The sequence below is a fragment of the Grus americana genome, chromosome 6 (genome assembly GCF_028858705.1).
Source record: "Grus americana isolate bGruAme1 chromosome 6, bGruAme1.mat, whole genome shotgun sequence".
Taxonomy (NCBI): Eukaryota; Metazoa; Chordata; class Aves; order Gruiformes; family Gruidae; genus Grus; species Grus americana.
Window position 1 is genome coordinate 8,108,478 of NC_072857.1, and position 20,686 is coordinate 8,129,163.

The window sequence follows — 20,686 nt, forward strand, 5'->3', positions numbered from 1 at the left end:
TGCTGGTTTTAAAGGTATGTTTAAAGGCGCAGCTTAAAAGCAGGTCTGGATATGCCGCTTACTGACAAGGCTCAAGCTTGTGAATCTTGACAAAGCCACGGGGATCTGCTCTGCAAACAAGTGAGGCCACAGCAATGGCAGAGATTTCACAGCGCCCTACAACTCTCCGCCAGATTTTATCCGCCAGCACAGGGCAGTTTGAAATGCTCTGCAAACGTACACGGTAGGGTGCTAATGATTCATGGATTGTGGTACATAAATTATTGTACTTCACTAAAGATTTCACTTTAAGTAAATTCAATTTTCAGCTTACTCTAGGGATACATACAATTGTTTTATTTTAAATAATTTAAACGTACTAAATTTTTCTGGTGAAGTGTGGTAACACATATTATAAGTATTTATATTTTATATCACCCCACTTAAATAAACACTTCATAAGTATTTGTATTTTAAACACAAAATAAACAAAAAAGGAATCAAAACAGCAGTGCAGGATCTACAACTAAGCTACTGCCTCCCTGCATTTGTGGTTCTCTCCCAACAGACTATGCTGTTCAGTAATCTTATTCTTTGATATGGACATTTTGAAACTAGAAGATCTCCAACCTGCAAAAGGATCCTGGAAAGGATCCTGGGAACTACAGACCAGTGAGTCTGACTTCTGTCAGAATGTAAGCGGGACATCTCGAACGTTTCAGAACGCTGCCTAGGCAGAAAAATGAGTAACGCTCCCTTTAAAAAAACATGTAGCTTGTTTTAAAAACAGAGTAGTTTTTTTCAGACAAAATATTAGCTGAAAAATTCCTGAATAGCTCTGAATTGGTCTCCTGCATGACACAGAAATCTCTTCCCTATAATTAAATCCTTGTGCTAATTGTATTGCTTCTGAGCTGGAGATTGCTTATTTGATAAAAAAAATTAGGGAACAAAGTATACAATTACCTTTGTCTGGTTTTTATCTCTCTCTCCTCTCCTTCAGAACTACATTAGAAAATGTAGGAAGCTGATCTTACCATGTGTGGTTAAATATCTTCTTTCACAAGATAAGATATATTTACCTTTATACTTGATTTATTAACAACCAGGAGGAGGCAATGTGATTCAGCAGCTGAGACAGATTTAGCACTCCCTTGCTTATTTTTTTTTTAGTGTTTTCTGTTTCCTGCTAATTTACCTCCTGGGATCACTGGCTGTAGAGCAAAAAAACTGTTTTGAGTAACAAGACCATACATTTTTCTTCCTGAAAAATAGGTTTATTTTCAAAACAGCAAATTCACTCTCAGACATGTCAATCTCTATTAATGATTTTTTTAAACAGTAATTTTGTCTTGGAATTGGGCTTGACAACATTATCTCTTTAAAGCCTAAATGTATGAATCCTAAGAAGGCCAAATGTTACTTGTACGTATAGCATTTTTATAGCAAAAGCTTGTAGCCTTTTGGGATACTAAACGCGGCCATTTCCTACCTTGAATTTTGTAACATCTCCGGGGACAAATGCAGATATGTGACAGTTAGGCGATGTCAGCCAACTGTAAGTTTTAGATACCTGGTTCCTTCCCAGATTTAGCCACCTGTTTTTCTCCTGTGCCAGCCTTATGCACAGAATGTGGTGGCTGGATTAATACCCACAGCTGTGACATGATTTCCTGCCACATCAGCAAAGAACAGTTTGACTGAATGACAGTTGGGAAGAGAAAACAATTTCCTTTGTAAGTAGCTTTTAGATCATTTGGAACCGTCAGCCAATGATGGCAAGAAAATGTATTACTCCTGCCTTTTGCATATCGTGCTGATGGATTCTGACTTAAGCTGGAACCGGGGAAGTAATATTGGTTTCAATTTATAGTTAATTAATTTATACTTATTATTCTTTATATACACACAGACTATATTTCATTCACATGTATTAGCAGTATAAGTTATATTGCCTGGGAATAAAAAAAAAAAAGATCAGGATTCTTTTAGACTAGAGTGCTGACAGAGCAATTGTGTCTATATTAGTTTAACTATACTGGTATAATTAATCCAATAATCAGGCATTTACATGCAATGCCTGCGATACCAATCATAGAATGCACTGCCATAGTCCAAAAAAACCCCAAGCCCCTTTTCTTTGCAGGGCTGGAAGCCCAAAACCTTTGTAGGCCCCATTCTGCCACAGGCTTGCTAAGTACCACGTGCTTTTCCGTGCCAGGGTTTCCTTTGCACTTAAGTACCTAATTCAAGGATCTGGTGAACCTTAAACAAAATATTGATGGTTTATACAAGTATTTCAGCTGTAGGGATACCTAGGAAAGGTCAATTTTTAGCTACATCTTTCAGAAAGACTTAATATGATTTAGGTAAGGACTGGCTGTGAGAGGTCTGGAGGAAAGGAGATGTTCAGGAATAAGTAAGTGTCATGCATGGTGTTGTTGGCAGGCATGGGGGATTGGGAGAAAAACTGGCTACTGTAAGCAGCAGCTGACTAGAATCGACTCACCAAGCAATACAGAATATTTCAAGTTTTTTCATTTGTTAACTAGGTTAAATAGTATATGTATCTACCAAATGAATGCATTATCAGTGAGATTTATTTTTGTAGCAGTGATATCTTTTGCGTTACTGAGAAAAAAAAATAAGAAAAAGGGAATTTGGGGAAAAAAATTAACACAAGCAATAACTTAAAAAAAAAATCCCAAAGCCTAGTCAAACAAGAGTTGAAGGAAAATGGCATTAATTATTACAAAAGCTGTGGAAGAATTTTGAAGGGACAATCATGGAGGCAAAGAGAAAGGGTCTAAAAAAGGGAGAAGAATCTAAAAGCATGTTCATAAAAATTGTGAATAATAGATAGGAAGCTCCTGTGATATGCCTAAGGCATAGAGGCATAAATGGAAAATACTCCCAGAATTATCCTGTTTGTCTTCCCTAGTGCATTCAGCAGTGTATGCAGCTCTAGGCTGTAGTGCCAAATACGGGTAAATTAATATATGTTATGAGGTAAAAAGTTTCAAGAGAAGGTCTTTGAAACGTTACTGTGCAAAACCATTTTCCTTTTCACACACTCCTTGTGTATACTGGACTCCAGTTTGCTCTTTTTCAGAGCAAGTGAGAGCCTTTGGGTACCTTACGAAGTGGCCTTTGAAGGTCTCATTGGGGATATTTGCGCGTGCAGCAATGGTACGTAGGTTATGAAGTAGCTCTTTGGAAGATAACTGGGCTACAGCAGTCATACGCAGGGCTGCGGCCAGGCAGCCGCTCTTTTACAGCTCAAAGATATTTCATGATGATAAGCTACAAGAGAATTAAGTCCTTGAATGTCAGAATCAACATGGAGCAGGTCCAGTATTTTGAAGGAATATTGCTGTTGGGAAAATAAGTATGAAGAGGTGAAAGCCGTATGAAACAGTAGCTAGAATGAACTAAACAGAGAATGAAAAAAATGGGACTGACCAAATCAAGACACGCAGTCCAGGGAAATTAATATAAAGTTATTTAAAACAGACAGGACGAGTGACAGAGTTCTTAAACACTGGTCAGACACCAACTATTCCGTGTGTGATTTGTTGAAATGAAGTGTGACGAAGACCTCTAGCTAAATGCATGTGAACAAATTGCACTGCTGCCTCATTAATGCAGTGCAAGAGCACATAGGCACCGCTGAGTAATGTTGCCCAAGGGTCTGTGCCCTTTCTGGTGGCGCTGGTATAATAATGCCTTGTCTCCCTACAGAGTACCTCTTCTTAGGCGAGATGGTTAAAGCAAATTCCTTGATAATTGGTGGTTCTTTTTTAAAAAAAAATTATTTTTTTTTTCCCCCTCTTCTAGGTTTCAACTCTCTTGTAGGTGGAATAATGGGATTTTCCATCCTTCTTAGCGCAGAAGTTTTTAAACACAATTCTTCTGTCTGGTATCTGGATGGCAGTATAGGAGTTTTAATTGGACTTACAATATTTGCTTATGGAATCAAGTGAGTATATCTCCTGCTTGCAGGTGTTTCAGCATGTACAGCATATGGGCTGTCTGTTTAATATAATAAGCCATAGCTCCTAAAGGCTTCTGTAACTCCAGTAAAATCAGTCACTGGAATTTATTACATTAGCTGCCAATACTGAAGCAGAGCGTGTGGAAAGGGGTAAAAGATTGTGTGTCTCACATCAGTTGGAAAGAGGCCAGGACGTATAAAGAAATTGGAGTAATTTTAGAAGACTTTTGTATACTTGAATTTGGAAATATAAGGTTTGAAATATTTGCATAATAACCACAAATCCTGGATAAAATCAGTCCCTGTTGCTTTTATGGCACATTTCTAAGCACTGTTTTGTTTTTTTTTTTTCCAAAGAAAGTCTAGGTTAAAGGTAAGGTGCCCAAGTTTAAAGAATGATCTTGCTAGTGATTTCCATTCTAGCCCTCCCCTATAGCAACTTCTGAACTGAAGGTTATCCAGTCATTTTTCAAATGTTTCTATTGAATTTTAAGATGCTTTCTTGATTCACGACACCAGAAATAGAATAAAATCAAATGAAGCTCTGCCGTGTGCTTCAATGCTGCCACGGTTTCCCGTGGCTGCATGGAATCTAACTAAGGATTTTGTGTTTTATGCCCCTTTCTGCTATACGAGAAAGGGGAGATGTAGCATCTTAGTTAATTGGAATAGTGCCTGTTGAGAAGCAGACCTTGGCCAGGCTGCAGTAAGCTGTCATCTGGAAGTTGTGTGGGTTTTTTGGTTGTGGTTTTTTTTTTTTAAACTTGGAAAATTAAATTAACATTTTAATGGGGAATACCATTCTTGGAAAAATCACTATAATCACTATTTCCATTGTAAAACTAACTGGAAAACTGTAAAGGCAAATCCATGCAAAAGTATTTATTTAAACATACCAGAGTCAGAAACTTGTTGTACAGCCACTGAAACTCATGCTACATACATCCCATCAGTCTGCTCGACAGCGCGCTTAGCCAGTGTATCACCAAGATACAGCAAAGGCTAATGAACAACAAAAGTAAATTCTGTTTTGGCAACTACCCCATTTTACACTTTGTGCAACTACTACGAATCTCCTGCACTGTTAGATACCTTCTTACAACGGTCCCTTTCCCACCAATCCCTCCCATGGCTTCTCCAGCCAGAAGCGACTGCTGCCGTGCAGTTGAGGTTCTCAATGCAGCCGTGCGTCCAAGCTTCCTAGAGCAGAGCCTCTCTCCACACAGTTTGTTTTACAGTCCCTTTTGGGCACAAGTAATTGTGGGGCAGAATTTATTCTCATCAGGAGAAAGCAAGATAAGGCTGTTACTCCATCTGAGTTCTTTTGACTTCATCAAATAAATTAATATTTGTAAATGAAGAGAACACCCCAGTCCCAGGGCATTCCTGTGTCTCTGCATCAACAATCCTGTGCTTTCCTCTGCAGGTTGCTTATCGATATGATACCTCGTGTAAGGCAAACGCGCCATTATGAAATGTTTGAGTGAAGATCACACCCTCTCCGCTGTCTTGACTGTAAAACTACAGCATTGTACATTTTGGCAAGTGGTGCCACTGGTATTTTACTAAATATGCAGTTTGTTTCCCCGTGGTCTGTTTTTGTTGGAGTTTGTTTTAATGGGAAATCTCTCTGTAAAACTGGCATATGTGCACACTGCTTGCAATTCAGCAAAACAGCAGCTTTTTTTTTTTTCAAGTATGCTATTGATTCCTGTGACAATAGAAAACATGCGGTTTGCAGTTTTAACCCAGCTGCCATGTTGTATATTCCAGAGTGAAAGTGTTCTTAATGGTGTGATAAGCCTGTGGGTAAAGAAGTGCCAGTTTCAGATCTTGTTTTTCCCCACCCCTGCCTGTATTTTCCCAGTCATGCTGTAACAGAAGTACAATCCTTGCTAACCTCTTTGGCTAACAGAGCAGCCTAGGTAGAGTCTGGACACCAAGAGCTGTGTTGCTTAAAACACTTAAGTAGCTACTTCCTCCCCCCATTCAAATAGACGCACAGAAAGAGCAGGTACAAACCTTTCTGTGATCAGAGAGATACTTCATTTTAATCCTAAATTAACTGAAACTATACCTCTTGAATTTAAATTCTATTTTTTCTTAACAAGACACTGTTCATAGCTTTGCATGGACCAAACAAGCACACACAGTATTACTGTACAGACCAAAGCCAAAACGTTGTGCAAGGAAGAGGAGCTGCTTGAGGAACGGGATTTTCGTCTTCTATTAAACTATATGCAGATGTACCAGCGTGTGTGACTTTGTGGTTGCTCTGTAGTCTGACGATGGCACAGCAGTGGCTCAATCTGGTGGTGAGATACAGATCTATTTATTAGATATAGATTGTCCTGTAAAGTGTTGCTCACCTTCCATCACACATCTTATATATTACTTAATAGAAGGTTAAATTATTAAAGAATCTTGATGTATAATCAATAAAACTGGTATCTATTTTATACAATATCTGTAAGTAACATTTGAAAACTATTTCCAGAATGTATCATAGAACAAAGTCTTCCTGTATAGCAGCCTATTAAACTGGATTCTCTGGCTATATCCATTTCCTCTTGCTTTTATATATTCCAGGTTGGTTTTCACAACACAGTACCAGTATTGTTGCTTCTGTTTATTACAGATGGAGACAAAATAGACAGTCTGCTCTAGAGTGTGAACTAGGACCATGGTAAGTAGCCAAGTAGCTAGAAATGCCCATTTCTACATGACAATAGACTACATAAAGCAGAGTAGCAATTAAACTGTTCAGTGATTGATGTACAGTGGGGACATGGATTTTTTTTTTTTTACTGGTGCCTTGTGATGCTAAAACCGTATTTCCCATCATCTGTCACTTGGCAAGTTCTCAGCCAGGTCCTTAAGGATCTTTAGTAAAAGCCAACTCCAAATGATAGATGTGTAGGAAGAGACTGCCCAAAGGTTTCACTGACCTGACAGTGTCTGTATAAGGTGCACAATATTGGAAAGATGAGGCTCAGTTCTGCTTGAAACAGGAAATTCTTTATGGCAAAATGAATTTTGTTCTGTTGCTGTAGTTTGCTTACACCTATTTTGAATCAATTAAGTTTGTATGAAGATTTGTATGCAAACTTTACAATATTGTTGCTGTTGATGCTTGTGCCTTGCTGTCACAGGATGATGTTAGAGCTCGTCATGTCACTCAGCAGTAAGATGAAAGCAAGTACAATGTTCGACAGACAAAGGAGCTACTTCATAAATGCATTCAGCAAGGACTCCAGACAGACCATAAAGCATAGGAGTCATCACTGTACTCATCACAGGTGGATTTTTAAACGTCAAATGCCACCCACACGCGTTCCTAATCTGTTGCACTTTTGCTTAGTCCTAATATTTTCCCATTATGCTGCTTCTCTAACTCGTAGTTCCATGAAGTGAGCTGTGGAACAGATATTTCCTCAGTGACTAACTAGTTTTATCAAGCATCTTCAGCCTCAGAATCATAGACCCAGAGTCTGAGCACAGCTATACTAGACATTTCATGGGTTTGTTAGTTTTATTAGTACTGTTTACCCTCTTCTGCCTCTCCAGGGGTGTTATTACTTCTCCAGTCCCATCGCTAGTTGTTAGAATGACACGTGGGAACAAGTAGAAGTGCTGCTCTGCAGGGCTGTGCGTTCCAGGAGCCTGTTTGTAGCAGAGGCCAGCGCCAACTGTTTCTGAAGTAAAGTGAGGAGGTGTAACTGGTTGTGGCAAGATATTAACTAACTCCTGATGTAACCTTTGCAATGCAGAAGTCAGAGACCACTGAAAGGATGTAGGGCATTCAAACCAACACCTAGCTCAAACATTAAATGTGTTAAAATGCTGAGTGTAAACAGGAGCACAGGACTACACAGACGTGTTGATGCATGAAGAAAAGCTAAACACTGAGTAAATGAAGTTTCATGCTTCTTTCCGGCACTCTGGAATACTCTTAGAGGATGTTTGTAAGTACAGACTCCAGCTGCGTAGCCTTTGAAAAGGAGATGTGGTTAATCACACTTGTTTTTATCAGATTCATTTAAACCAATTGCAGAAACTTTTCTGTTACTACAGGTGCTTGAAAGCAGTTCTGATATTAGCAGGTAAATACATGAAAATAACTTGTGATACTTAAAAAGACCAGGAGATAACGATACTAAGGAATGAAAACAAATATGTGCTGATGAAGCCAGCTAGCATCAGGGAAACTTTGTATGGTGCATGACAATGGGAAAGAAAATAACTCCTCATCCAATTTACTGAGACACTCTGCTCTAGCCAGCCACCCTCAGAGGTAACTTCCGGCGTTAGTTTGCTTTATTAAATGTCCGGGCCAGTTAATTTTTCTAACTATGAGATAACAAGTGTGCTTCCAGCTAAGCTAAGAGAAGGTGGGCTTTTCAAAAGCTGATATAGCTCAAAAGCACTCGGACTCATCACCTGATACTTGGCACTGCCCAACATATACTTTGTTTGGGGATCACTGGCTGCAGAAGCACAACAGCACGGCCAACTGCTCCCTGTTGTGCACAGGACCCACAGGGAAGGAGCCTCAGTGTTCATACAAGGGACAGCGCTGGCCAGCACAGAGACTGCAAAGTGATGCTTATTAAAGGCTGGCCAAACTCGGAATTGCAAATTAATCCCTGACAGTGACTACGAATCTGAGCAGATGCTTTGAATTTGGCCATATTGTTCAGCAGAGAAGGAAGCTACTAAAAACTCTGAGTAAGGATTACACCAGCTGCAGTCTTGAATCCCAAGCCATGCCCCGCATATACCAGATAGCCATAAGTGTATTTTAATAATGGATAATGAGAATGTTCCATTTCTAACTAAAAGCCAGATTTTTTTGGAACTCAAGATTGTCATCAAGAAATCGCTAGACTAACATCCCTTGCTAATTTAGTCCTGTTTCACTCCTAGCAATAGTAAGTAGCCATAAGTAAGCATGATCCAACCACAGTGGAAAAAAATGGAGCGTCAAAAGAATTCAGCTGTAGGTATAGCTGCATCTGGGAACGTACCACAGAGTTCCTCACTGCTAATGATGCCATTTGCATTGCTGCACTCCCAGCTGCCTGGGAAAAAAAGTGTAGATGTTTCTGGTATCCCATTCTGTGGGCCAGCTCATGGAGACGCTAGGTCACTAGACAAATATTAAGCCTTCATAATACACACAGCAGAAATGTTTGTTCCCAACCTGGCAGTAGATTTTTCTGAGACAGTCAAATTTATACTCAAGAAATGCCTTTAGTACCTCTTTTGTTTTGGAGTCTCTGAGGATGTTTTAAACAGGCAGCCATGACAGCAGTAAGCTGCCGCTGCAGCCCCAGAGAAGGAAACGCTGATGCTGCCTGACCAGAGATTATCCCTGGGCTGCATGGACTTGTGGAGACCTCCCAGCCGCAGCCTGCAAGCAGGAAAGTGTTCTGCTGCGCTCACAGCACCTGTAATTTCTGACAACCGCTCCAAGAGTCCGCTGCCCACCCACATCAGGTGAGCTGCCACCAAGCGGTGCTGTGACAAAGCCCAGCCCCGAGCTGAGCCTGGTTAGCGAGGAGCAGCGCACAAAAACACATTCCTGCGGCCTGGCGCGTGGGTCCACGTTACGCAACTGGAGAGCACAATTAAATCAAAGAGCAGACAACCCGGGGATATTTCCCTCTCCTGTTCCTCCCACGTTTGGGAGTTGATGTTTTTCTTTCAGCCACAAGAAAGGTATTTGAGGCAGCACTGAAGGGTTCTTCTCAGTGCGGCTGCTACAGCCCGCTCGCTGGGAGCGCGCAAGAGCAGATCAGAGCCCCAGCGTGCAGGTCCTGCTAGGACTGACACAGGCACCCACAAAACCATGTGGGTGGGGAAGGGCTGAAAGTGCATTTTCTCCAAAGCCTGCACAGAAGGGCTACTTTCTTCTACGTTAGCATGGCAAGTAAGTAGGTAACATCCCATTTTGCCAGCTAACACTGCTGCCACCACCCCTGGCATTCTGCTGAACTCACCTCCTCGTGACACAGACCTTACGGGAGTGTCACCCTTCACCTCACCACAGAGCAAGGAGTGGAGTAAAGGTGACACCACTTACAACATGGCCAAGCGACAAGAAATACCAACCTCCTTCTATGGGGGCTGGCCCAGCCCCAAGAATCCAAGCCTGCAGCGGGACCTTGGGCAAATCACAGGGATTCCTCCCTCCTGCAGAGGCTGGGAGGAAGTTACAGCTGAGAGGGGTTCTGAGCGATTTAGCAGCTTTCACTTCAAAGATCCATTGTACCAATTACTTACATTGCAAGCAACAGTTGTTACTTGCTCAAACACCAGAGGCTTGTTACCGCAGTACGTTTTTCTTTAGAGTGGTGTTACCATCTCAGCACTTCAGTCCAGCACTTTCCGCTTTGAAGCTTCCCTCCTCACCGTGCTCAGAAACGCACACGACGCAGTCACTGGCAGCCAGCCAGCGCTCCTCCGGGGTCCTGCAGCAAGCCTCCTGGGAGGAAAGACCTCCAAGCCAAGGGTCCACAAGACAAAGCAGGACATACACTGAGAATTAACAGCTGGAGTCTGTTTGGTGCAAAGCAATAGTAAATTTTTTTGGTAACAAAGATTTACTACCAGGATTTTAGTTAAATAAAATCTCCATAATAAGTAAAATAATAAAATGTGCAAGTCCCAACAAGCATAAACATAAATACAGGGTATCATAAGGCAGTAAACTACTGTGCTCTGTCTTTTGCACACTCTTCAGTGTGCAAAAGGTGTCGGTGTGAGGTGAGGCTTTTGAGAGCTGCACAAAGTCCTGGAAAAATGTTTCTATCTGTGGACTCTCTACCAGATGGAGTTTGAACCCAGTCTAAGTGTGTGAGAGTTGAACTATTTAGTATTTAAGCTTCCCCAATGACATTTCCAATACAGCTGCACGGCGTGTGTATTTTTTATTCCAAGGTCCCATTTTCATTAATTTTTTTTCCATTATGTGACTGCAATGCGGCCCACATCTGACTCTAGCTGCTCACCATTTTACAGATGTCTCCTTATAATGTCAAAGCTGAAAAATAATTAGAGGAATGAAACAGGAAGGAAAATGTTTCCAAAAATAACCAGAACAAGGGACTGAATGAGCAGTGTCCTCCAATAACTCATTTTGCTGTTAGAAAACATTTGGGAATTGTGGAACGTTTCATAGCAACACAGAACAAACAAAATTTTCACCCATTTTCATAGGAGGTGACGTGTGCCAAGAAAATACCATAAAAAGGGGTGACTGGTGAAAGATATTCGCGTTACTTCACCTCACTGCAATAGTATTCAAAGGCTCTTGGGGAAGCACAGCCAGCCACGTGCAGCAAAAATCCATCATGCGTAGCCACGATGCCCTCAACTCCCTTATCCTGGCTAGGGAATAGCTTGTGCAACTGGATCTCCAGATCCGAGCCAACCCTCTCCCAATCTGCAGGTGTTTCACCTTCCCACTTCAGTTTGACATTTCAATTTTAGTTCTTACTATCCAGTTTACTACTGAAGCGATTGCTCTATTACTCTTGGACACCTCCCCCAAAATCTCTTAACACTCCTAGCAGAAGCTGATAGCAGAGGATCCTTCCCTCAGTCTCGGCTGGGCTAACAAAAAATGAGGGCAGGCAGAAAGAGCCTTCCGGCAGAGTGGGTGCAACTGCAATAAACTGACCCTTTGTGTAAGAGGTGTCACTCTCTGGACATCTATATTGTATGCCTTTTGTGGTACACCTGTTCACAACCTCCAAGATGATTTGATGCAGCAACCCATCAAGCGCACTGAATGCACGCTTCCAAAGACAGAAGTTCCTATCTCTGGGATGATTTTGGCAGAGGGATGTTCCGGGGCCCCTCTCAGGTGGTGGCTCCTGCAGCACCAGCTGCTCTCAGCTGCTGAAACCTCAACCCAGCGCGGGAGCGATGCTGACTGACGGGATGCAGGCACGTAGTCCAAAAGTTTCATGCTTGATCTCTTGTTCCATATGTGTGTTCCACACGCCATCCAAGCTCTTTGAATCTTGAAGGACAACGCTCTCTAAAGCTGTTATTTTACCACAATGTAGCTTTTGCTTCTGAACTCCATCATCTAGTGCACCAGTAAGTCCTGTACATCCATGTGCTACCGTGCAATTCCACAGTCTTCCTTGTGTGCCACAAATTTCTAGGAAACCACTAACTACTGCTGTGGCACAGCTGCCCTCCTAATATCAACCTTGATTTTATCCATTATCCATTTTCCAACTTGCATTTAAAACAAAACAGTGAAAGGATAATTACTTGCCTGTTGTTCTTGTGGCCAAGGTGTGGATAGACAGGACTGTTCACGCTCACCTCGGAAGGGGTGGGCCAGCAGCAGAACTGCAAGGATATGCCACGCAAATGCAATTTTGGATAAGTAGCAGCTCACAGACTTCCCATTTAAGTACAAAGCAATCATAAATCCAAATCACACAAGAAAAAGGTTTATTGAAAAATAAAGTTCTCCCTAGTTTTTTTCTACAACAGTGAAAACAAAGCATTTTTCTATGCCATTAAAGTACAGACAGTTACTTTAAAAAAAAAATAAAATTAAAAAGATCCCATCCTATTGAACCCCAGTAACTTGACAGCATCTGAACCACTGTGTTCTGTCCTTTCAGCATCAAACTGCTTGAACGTAATATAGTGGAACACAACCATTTAAATAAAACAAAGGATCAACCTTTTAGGAGAGAATTCAAGCCAAACACACATAGTACCAACCTGACCCTGAAGTTCTCATGTACACATAAAAACTCTCATTGACTCCAAACTATTATCTGCAAAAAAGCAGCAATCTCTTTATTTTTACAGATTTCAGTAGGATTTTTTTCAATTTACAGTGCTACAGGAATTATTCAGATTTTGACCCCCATCACCCATGGAGAGAGACTCCTCCAGGGAACGATTCAGACCAGAAACTGAAGAGCTGCCCCAAATTGCCCTCTGGAGGATCTCCCTGCAACAAGCAGCCTAGCAAGCTCAGGGAGATTAACTTCTCCAAGGACAAATGTCCTTTGTAAATATTCCCTTATAGTTTTAACTCTCTTAGAATCTTCAGGGTAACTCTTCTCATGACATGTATTCTTTTTTCCTTTGGTAAAACCTGCCATTTCCTCTGCTGTATTCCTTTGCAAAAACCAAATAAAATCAGGACTTCTTAAAAATGGTTTTCACTGTACTGCAACAGACCTGTTAATGAATCTAACAAATTAGTTCTGGGTATAACCCTATTAAAATTAACTGCCTTCCGACAGCAATTTAACTTGATTTATCATGTACCTATCTGATACTTCAAACTACTTTGCAGCTGCTGGAATCCGCGCCGGGACGCGTTGCATGCACTTTGCCAAGTGCCTGGATGGCTCCAGTGAATGCCACAGCATTATTTACATGCTCACTTTAAAGCCAAGGATTTTGCCGGCTCCTGCAGGACCGAGCCTCGACTGTGCGACTGGTTGCGAGCGGAGCAGCACTGGCCTAGGGCTAGTATGTACAAGTACGGCAGCGCAGTGCAACACGGACCTATTTTCCTGTACAGAGAAGCAGCCGCGTGTGATCGTTGCTGGGTCCACAATGCTTCAGCTCTTACACAAGGTGACAAATTCCGATCCTGCACGTAGCCCACCTTAGTCAAATGGCATCCCAGCAGAGAGGGGTGTTACTCACTTGATTGCAACTGAATTTTTTTAAAGCAGTTTCTGTGTGTGGAAGGTGAAGTTATTACTCATTTTATCAAAACTTTGAGGACTTGATTTTGTTTACCCATTTATTAAACAGGTGGCTTAGTGCTGCTGAGAGAGGTCTGCTGAATTAAAACATAATATTGGTTTTGGCTGTATGAATATGTAAAGGATTACACCTATAAAAGCAAGATGCATTAGCAATGGTTGCACTTTGTTATTTTTCCCTGGAAGAACAAACATGAATGATGCCTCACATCCGAGGCATCCTGGGGTTCAGCCTCTGGTATTTTCAACACATTCCTACAGTAAACATCTTACACTTGATACACAGAGTTCGCTGTTTACACATTCCATTTAAATATAATATTCAGAAATTACAAACTAAAAAACCCCAACCTATAGAGCTGCTTAAAAATATGAAGACGAGATTTAAGTCACTGCCCATAAACCAATACGTTTTGATGTTACATTTATAGCAATATTATTAAAGCATATCTCAATGAAAACATATCTGTCCCTGGCTTTTTCAGCCTGAACGGAAGCATAACATCTGTCAGTGCATTATTCTCCTCGACTTTACAGTGGTCCCTGAAACGATGGGACCAAAGGAGAACTACAATGGAAAGAGATTGCGAGTCAAAAGTCGAAGGCATAGCAGCTGCAGGGCAAACATCACAAAGAAATAGCCATGCCAAAATGTTAGCACCCCTGGAAAAAAGACTGAAATTGGAAACTGATAACTAATAGTCTCTTAAAAAACCCCAAACAAAAACCCAACAAACACCCACCCCTCCAACTCCAAACTGTAGACTGAACAGTTATTTAATCAAGTTTTCCACTGATACTTTGATAATAAGTAACATCAGCTTAGTCAGAGATGATATAGACTGTAACAGCAAGCAGAATTAGTTGCTGATATGTGTACAATGTAACCTGCAAGCATTTGGTCTTTATCTTGTAAGATACAGTGCTTTAGATTTATTAAGGGAGAGCTGCTTTTTTAATTTGAAGAAAAATTACTGGAGGAGTTCTGCTATCACTGAAGCCAGTGGGAGTCATGAAGTTAATTAGACTTGGATGAGATTGTATCCACCCTGATTCATCCCATTTAATTTATTTTACTAGCAAAATCTGGTCCTGAAACGCACTATGAGCAAAACACATACCTGAGAAAGCAATTTGGATTTTGTTTATGTTGAAAGTGCTGCAAACTTGTAAATCATCTTTGTAATTTAGACAGGCCACTCATTTTTGAGAGGGGAGGGGATGTCTTTCATATCAAGGATAAACCCAGGACATCAATTAGGCTATTAAAGGACAGTAGTACAACATGACTAAGTGAGAAGACATGGGCTAACAACCTGATTTGTGGCTGATGCCAACAGAAACTTTCAGCAAGTCCGAATGCTTGTCAATGAGCAAGTTGCAAAAGGTGGCACAAGGAGCCAGGAGCAGGGCTGAGCTGGGAAGACAGAGTCCTGGCTCTGTCCACAACCCTGTTCTGTCATCTCCAGCTGAAACTTGATCAGCAGCTATTTTGCAAAATACTCTTCTTGCAGAAAAGTAGTAGCATTAGAAAGAAAACATCTGCAATAAGCTGAATATCCAGAGTTCTCTCCCCACGGAGTGTTGTAAATTCAGGGATCATAAAAGGATTATCATCATCATCATCATTCTGGTAGCACCAGGAATCACCCCGTGCATGTCCACATACAGACGTCTTTATCCAGAAAGCCAACACCTCGCAAACTTTAATGTGGGTCTTCAATGTTCCTGCTATGGAATATCAAATATTATATCGGCTATGGCTGTTTCTAGAGGTTTTCTGTTAGCATTGTCTCCTAACGGCTTTAGTTTGCTGTCTGGTCATTAAACAGACATCCCATCCCAGTAGGAGTGCTCATGTCCATGACAGATGTTTAGTAGAGGGTATTTTGCTTGCAGAAGCAATGTTTTGCAAGAATTATTAAAGTTATAGTTTTATCTTATTAACCTTTACCTTATCGTTTTAGAACAGATTTCCCCACTACTTAAAACCACTCAAAATTCAGACCACTAAGTTGTATAGTCATCAAGCACTACTTTTACCTGTAATTAGTGTTCCATTATACTTGTTCAGACAGTGTCCGTATTCCAAACACCCATCCAAACCCCAAAGAAAGTAAAAAAAGGCACATAAACAGAAAATATTTGTAGGAGAAACATAATCTGATATAAACAAGCAATCACACAGCTGCAACTATAAATTACAAAAAGAAACATAGAAACTAAGCAAAAAATGCAAAAAGCAACTCTATTTATACATGTGCAAATCAACTTGCATATATGAAATAAATGAGGTTTTTATTGGCATTTTTAAACAGTGTGTATTCACCAACTTTACCTTTCAAAGGCAAGCCTTTTATGTTTATTTTAATAAATATGTAAATGCTTCTCTCAAGTTTTCTAATCTCGTAGGAACAAGATTTTTGAAAAAAACTAGGTCACATACAAAAATACAAAATTTTAAAACAAAGAATGTCTTGATATGAGAGATATGTTTAAAAGCTTGTAAAATGTTTTTATATTCAACTTTTGACATTTTTTTCCCATCAATTGCTGATCAATATATTCAAATGCAAGTCATGCAAAAACCTGATTTCTGAGTAAAGGAAGCTGCAAGCTTTACTGTCAGACTGAAAACAGTAGCACAGTCCCATCTCTAATATCCTTGTTTAAGTGCAAGAATTGGACTACACCCTTATTCTTTAATTAGGAAGGAAAAGTGTTACAGAACTTGGACAGAAGGCTGCCCTCCATCCTGAAATGTAGATATATATTACACATTTTAGTAAATCATTCAAACTTTTAAATAGTCCTACATGGATTTGCCTGAGTGCTTATCTGTAGGAGGATTCACTTACTATTCACTTATTTACCAATGCACAAACACACACTGCTGTGTGATGGGGCGGTGCTGTATCGAGTTTAGTAAATAATGTTTACAAAGTTACTGCACTTATAGTTCTCATATGATAGTCTCCCTTTTACAGTAATTTAGAATGAAGTTGTATTTCATAGTATTTCTTCTGAAAAGAGTTTAAAATTAATAATAGAGGCTTATCAAATGATAGGTCTTGATTCTTTTTTCTTTAATAAGTCTACTTTATAGATTTTGGTGGAAATAGGATCAGACCCAACTGATTCAGAAGCCCATTTAGATGTTCTGTCACTGGCTGAAATGCAAGCAGCATTGGTGTTTGCTGTTTTATTTTTGCCAGTTTGCAATAATTCTGTTCAGTAGACTAGAAAGAAACAGTACTACAGCATGAAAAAAACCCAGAGCTTATAATAGACTCTCCCTGCTGTGGTAAAGGCAAACTTACCATTGCGCAAAGCACTAGCCCAGAAAATCTTCTAATAACAAATACCAAAACCCTCCCATCTTTAAAGGTTTAGAGGCAAAATAAAATGCAGTACGCCATGTAGACCATACAGTGGGGGGGAAACGAGCAAATATGTATTTACAGCAAAGAATTACACTACAGCAAAAACTGCATGTTTTGCATTCTTTAAGTGCACACATAGAAATCTGTTTCCAACGTAATTCTGTGATAACTTCTTCCAAGCTAAATTCCTGCCTGAAGAACCTCAAGCTGAACAGGTAAAGACAAATTCTGCTGTTGCCTTTACTTTCAGCACCAGATAAAAGTATTTACTTTCTTTAATATGTAGGATTTTCCAGTTGCACAAATACACATCGGGATGTAGGGAATATTTTACATAAATAGGAAATGAATTGTTGCACCTGCTCAGACCCATTGCCGATCCTCCTCCCCCAGCTTTTCCAGGGTATTAAAACTATTGCAAACTCCATTGGCGCTGACTGAGGCAAATGCTGAGCTATGGTAACAGTAAGGATTCTCACACTAGATTGTGTTTGTTTTCTTTTCATACAAAAGTTTGCCTCCCATTATAGAACCCAGCTGTTCTGTTTCTGGAAAATTGCTCTAAAATACAGCAGATTTTATCGTCATCACAACCCAGGCACTGGTGACCCTGCTGTGCAACAGCTCCCACAGATCCTTTTTGGACACTCAATAATCTCTCAGGATTGAGCTCCTATGTAGTCCACAGCAATGTTATGGAGTGTTAGAGGATAATGCTGTCAGGAGTGCAGAGGCAGGAAACAAAAAACTTGTAAAAGCTAAATCATTGCTTTTAAATTGAAACTTTAAATATATGCTGTTCTGTTCTCTTGTCTTGAGAATTTACCCACGATTAAATAGCGTTTCCCTTGCTTGGTCTTTGGTAGGTCAAGAGATACATCAATATGCACACACAGATAAGGAATGCTGGTTACAAGAAAAATCTGAACCAACCAGATATATCCAAGAAAGGAAAATTTACAATATCTATGCTTTTCACTATTACCTGGTAATGTTTGTTAGTCTTTGTGAAAAAAACCTTCACGTGGATTTGAGTTTTTTGCCAGTACGATGAGAGCACGTCCAAGCTGTAAACCTGCAGACTATGAATGCTTTCAAAATAGACTGCAGATTGTTTCTCACTAATCTTAGCATATAATTTCCTGACTTACAAATGGTGCTGTCAAGCATGCCACCTTCTGCTGAAAAGAACAAAAATTACGTTCATAAAAAGAAGGTGGTTTAGAAGATTCAACTTGCTGCTCTAAAAAAAATGAAGTTTGATTTGAATTCCAAACTCTTGAATTATTTTATTCTAAATTTGTCACTGATGTGTCTGCTAAAAAACCCCAAAAATGAAAAAGAAAAAAAACCCAACACACCACCCCCCCAAACCTGAAAAACAATCAAAGAACCCACGAGATTGATCAGTGCTTTTCTTAGCAGTTGTCTCCTCTTACTTGTTCTTCAGAAAAAAATTCTCTTTAAAAACCTAGCTAGTTATGAAGACATTTTACATTTCTACCATACAATAACTATAGTTAGCTTAGTTTAACCTTTCTATGTCATTCAGCAACACTTTAACTACTGGAAGCTGTAGCAAACTGAGGCTCTACCGATAATATTGCTCCAATGATGCTGAATACTTTTTGCTTCACACAGTATTTCTAGTAGACAGACTACAACAGAAGCATGGGCAAATTTCAAGGATTACTCTCTAAATGGGACCAGTAAACTGTGACGAGTCCATTCCAAAAATGGCAGTATGTTTTTGTAGCTTTTCCACACTGAAGAATGCCACAACCCTAGTCAGTTGTTGAGTCACCAAGATGATGTATCACACGCTGGCAACTGCCTATTTGCTCATTCATGATACTCTGTTTAGACTGCTCTGATGCAGCGGCTGTGATGCAGACAATACCTTGTTGTATACAAAGATTTTAAAAAAAAAAAAAAACAAACCTGGGCCCAGATAACCCGATAACAGGGTACAGAGCTATCTTGTGATTCCGAGTTCTTGTGAAGTAAACCACTTTATAGCCATTCAAGCTAATGCAGTACCCAAACAGTGCACCTACAATAAAATGTTAGTCCTCCCTCCCCTGCACCCCCTTCCTTAAGCACACTTTTTTCCATTTTCTACTGGAATGAAGTTGAGATCCTTTAGCTAACCATAATGGGGGATGTCCGATGTCCTAACTCATTAAAAAAATAGAAAACGCTTCACCCAAACAACAACAGCAACAAAAAAGTTTGATGGGTCTGAGAATTTTCTACAAACTATTCTGTGCAGTCATCTTCAAATCACTGTAGAACATGAAACTCATTTCTCTTTGCAAACAGATGAAGGAATCTGAAGAGTTACACTGCAAATGTTCTTAGAGGAAAAAAAAGATCAGTTAGCTGTTTATTATGAATCCCTCCTCTCTTAGTAGATAATTCTGCCCAGCAATGATAGCTCTGCCTGCAGCGAAAAACCTGGACAAAAGTGCAGGAAGTAATAAGTAGCTCCTCTCAAAACTACTTACATTTTGTCCTCAACTCAAAAGAAGCTCTGCTGCTGCTATAGGCAGTCCTTACAAAGTGCAACCTGCCCCTTAATATAGTCTCTGCAGGGGCAGATTCTTCTGTGGGTTGGGTGGGATCCGGCACAGCTGAACAATAAGAGGTCACCTTGGAAAACACAGTGCTTCCTTCTTCCATCAAAAGAAGGGACCAGAATATCATTTGCAGACTCCATGGTGAGACATTCGATATTATGCCTAAAAAGCAAAGCACATGATCTAAATCACAGTGGAGTTTACAGGAGTTCGGTACAGTTTTCATCCTTCCTTGCTAAAAATAAAATAAAATGCTGCATTACATCCTAAATCAAGTACATTTAAAATTGCAGATTTCCAGAACACTACTCTCTTTTTTTTTTTTTTTTGCCTGCGCAGATTCTCTCTGCAGAGGGCAGTACAGCCTTTGTCAGCTTTACTCCCTTTCCTAAAGATTAATGAAAGAACTTAAAAAGGAAAAAAAAATGCTTTTGACTGTTCCCCAGAGAGTAAAATTTAAATACGCCATGGATTTTTAGTAAGACAAAACCAAAAAATCTGAAATCAGGAGATATTCTCATTGATTTCAGCAGGGATCTCCCTCCCCCAGACAAGCAAGCTGGTGCCAGGCAGCCCTGGGTAGCTGGAGGTGGCTCAGCCAAACCGGGCAGATGGGGTGGGTGATGCTGCCGTGTCACAGCAGGACCCACTGCTCCCAGGAACCAGCTAGCGCCAGCTAGCTGAAAAAAGAAAAATTCCAGTTGCCATTTTCTGACCACAAAGCTTAAGCACGAGGGTAGCAATTCCAGCAGAGGCTTGTTTTTTCACTTATTCTGGAAACACTGGTAGCTTTCAGTATTCAACAGATTTATTTTTTTTCCCCACAGAATTAGAATTTTGTCTAGACAGCTAGAAAAGAAGCTTGACAAAGCTTTTACATGAGCTGCTTCTGAACTCCACTGGAAATTACAACTTTTCAAACAAAATACAAAAATAAAAACTTTCTACAATTTGATTTAGCAAAAAGTGGAGACAGAAAACATAGAAAGC

The 20,686-nt window shown here is 40.2% G+C and overlaps 2 protein-coding genes across 8 annotated transcripts in view; one reads left to right on the forward strand and one right to left on the reverse strand.

The window, feature by feature from the left end:
* The window catches only part of TMEM163 (transmembrane protein 163), a 100,766-nt gene extending 94,349 nt beyond the window's left edge, over positions 1 to 6,417 (forward strand). For both annotated transcript variants that reach the window (XM_054829879.1, XM_054829880.1), the window contains 2 exons: positions 3,817 to 3,958; positions 5,400 to 6,417. In XM_054829879.1, coding sequence (XP_054685854.1) covers positions 3,817 to 3,958; positions 5,400 to 5,460 — 203 coding nt within the window. In that variant the 3' untranslated portion in view covers positions 5,461 to 6,417. The remainder of the gene's footprint in view (positions 1 to 3,816; positions 3,959 to 5,399) is intronic.
* A 6,014-nt stretch (positions 6,418 to 12,431) lies between these two features.
* Positions 12,432 to 20,686, reverse strand: part of MGAT5 (alpha-1,6-mannosylglycoprotein 6-beta-N-acetylglucosaminyltransferase) — a 133,308-nt gene continuing 125,053 nt past the window's right edge. For all 6 annotated transcript variants that reach the window (XM_054829878.1, XM_054829873.1, XM_054829875.1 and 3 more), the window contains one exon: positions 12,432 to 19,858. In XM_054829878.1, coding sequence (XP_054685853.1) covers positions 19,660 to 19,858 — 199 coding nt within the window. In that variant the 3' untranslated portion in view covers positions 12,432 to 19,659. The remainder of the gene's footprint in view (positions 19,859 to 20,686) is intronic.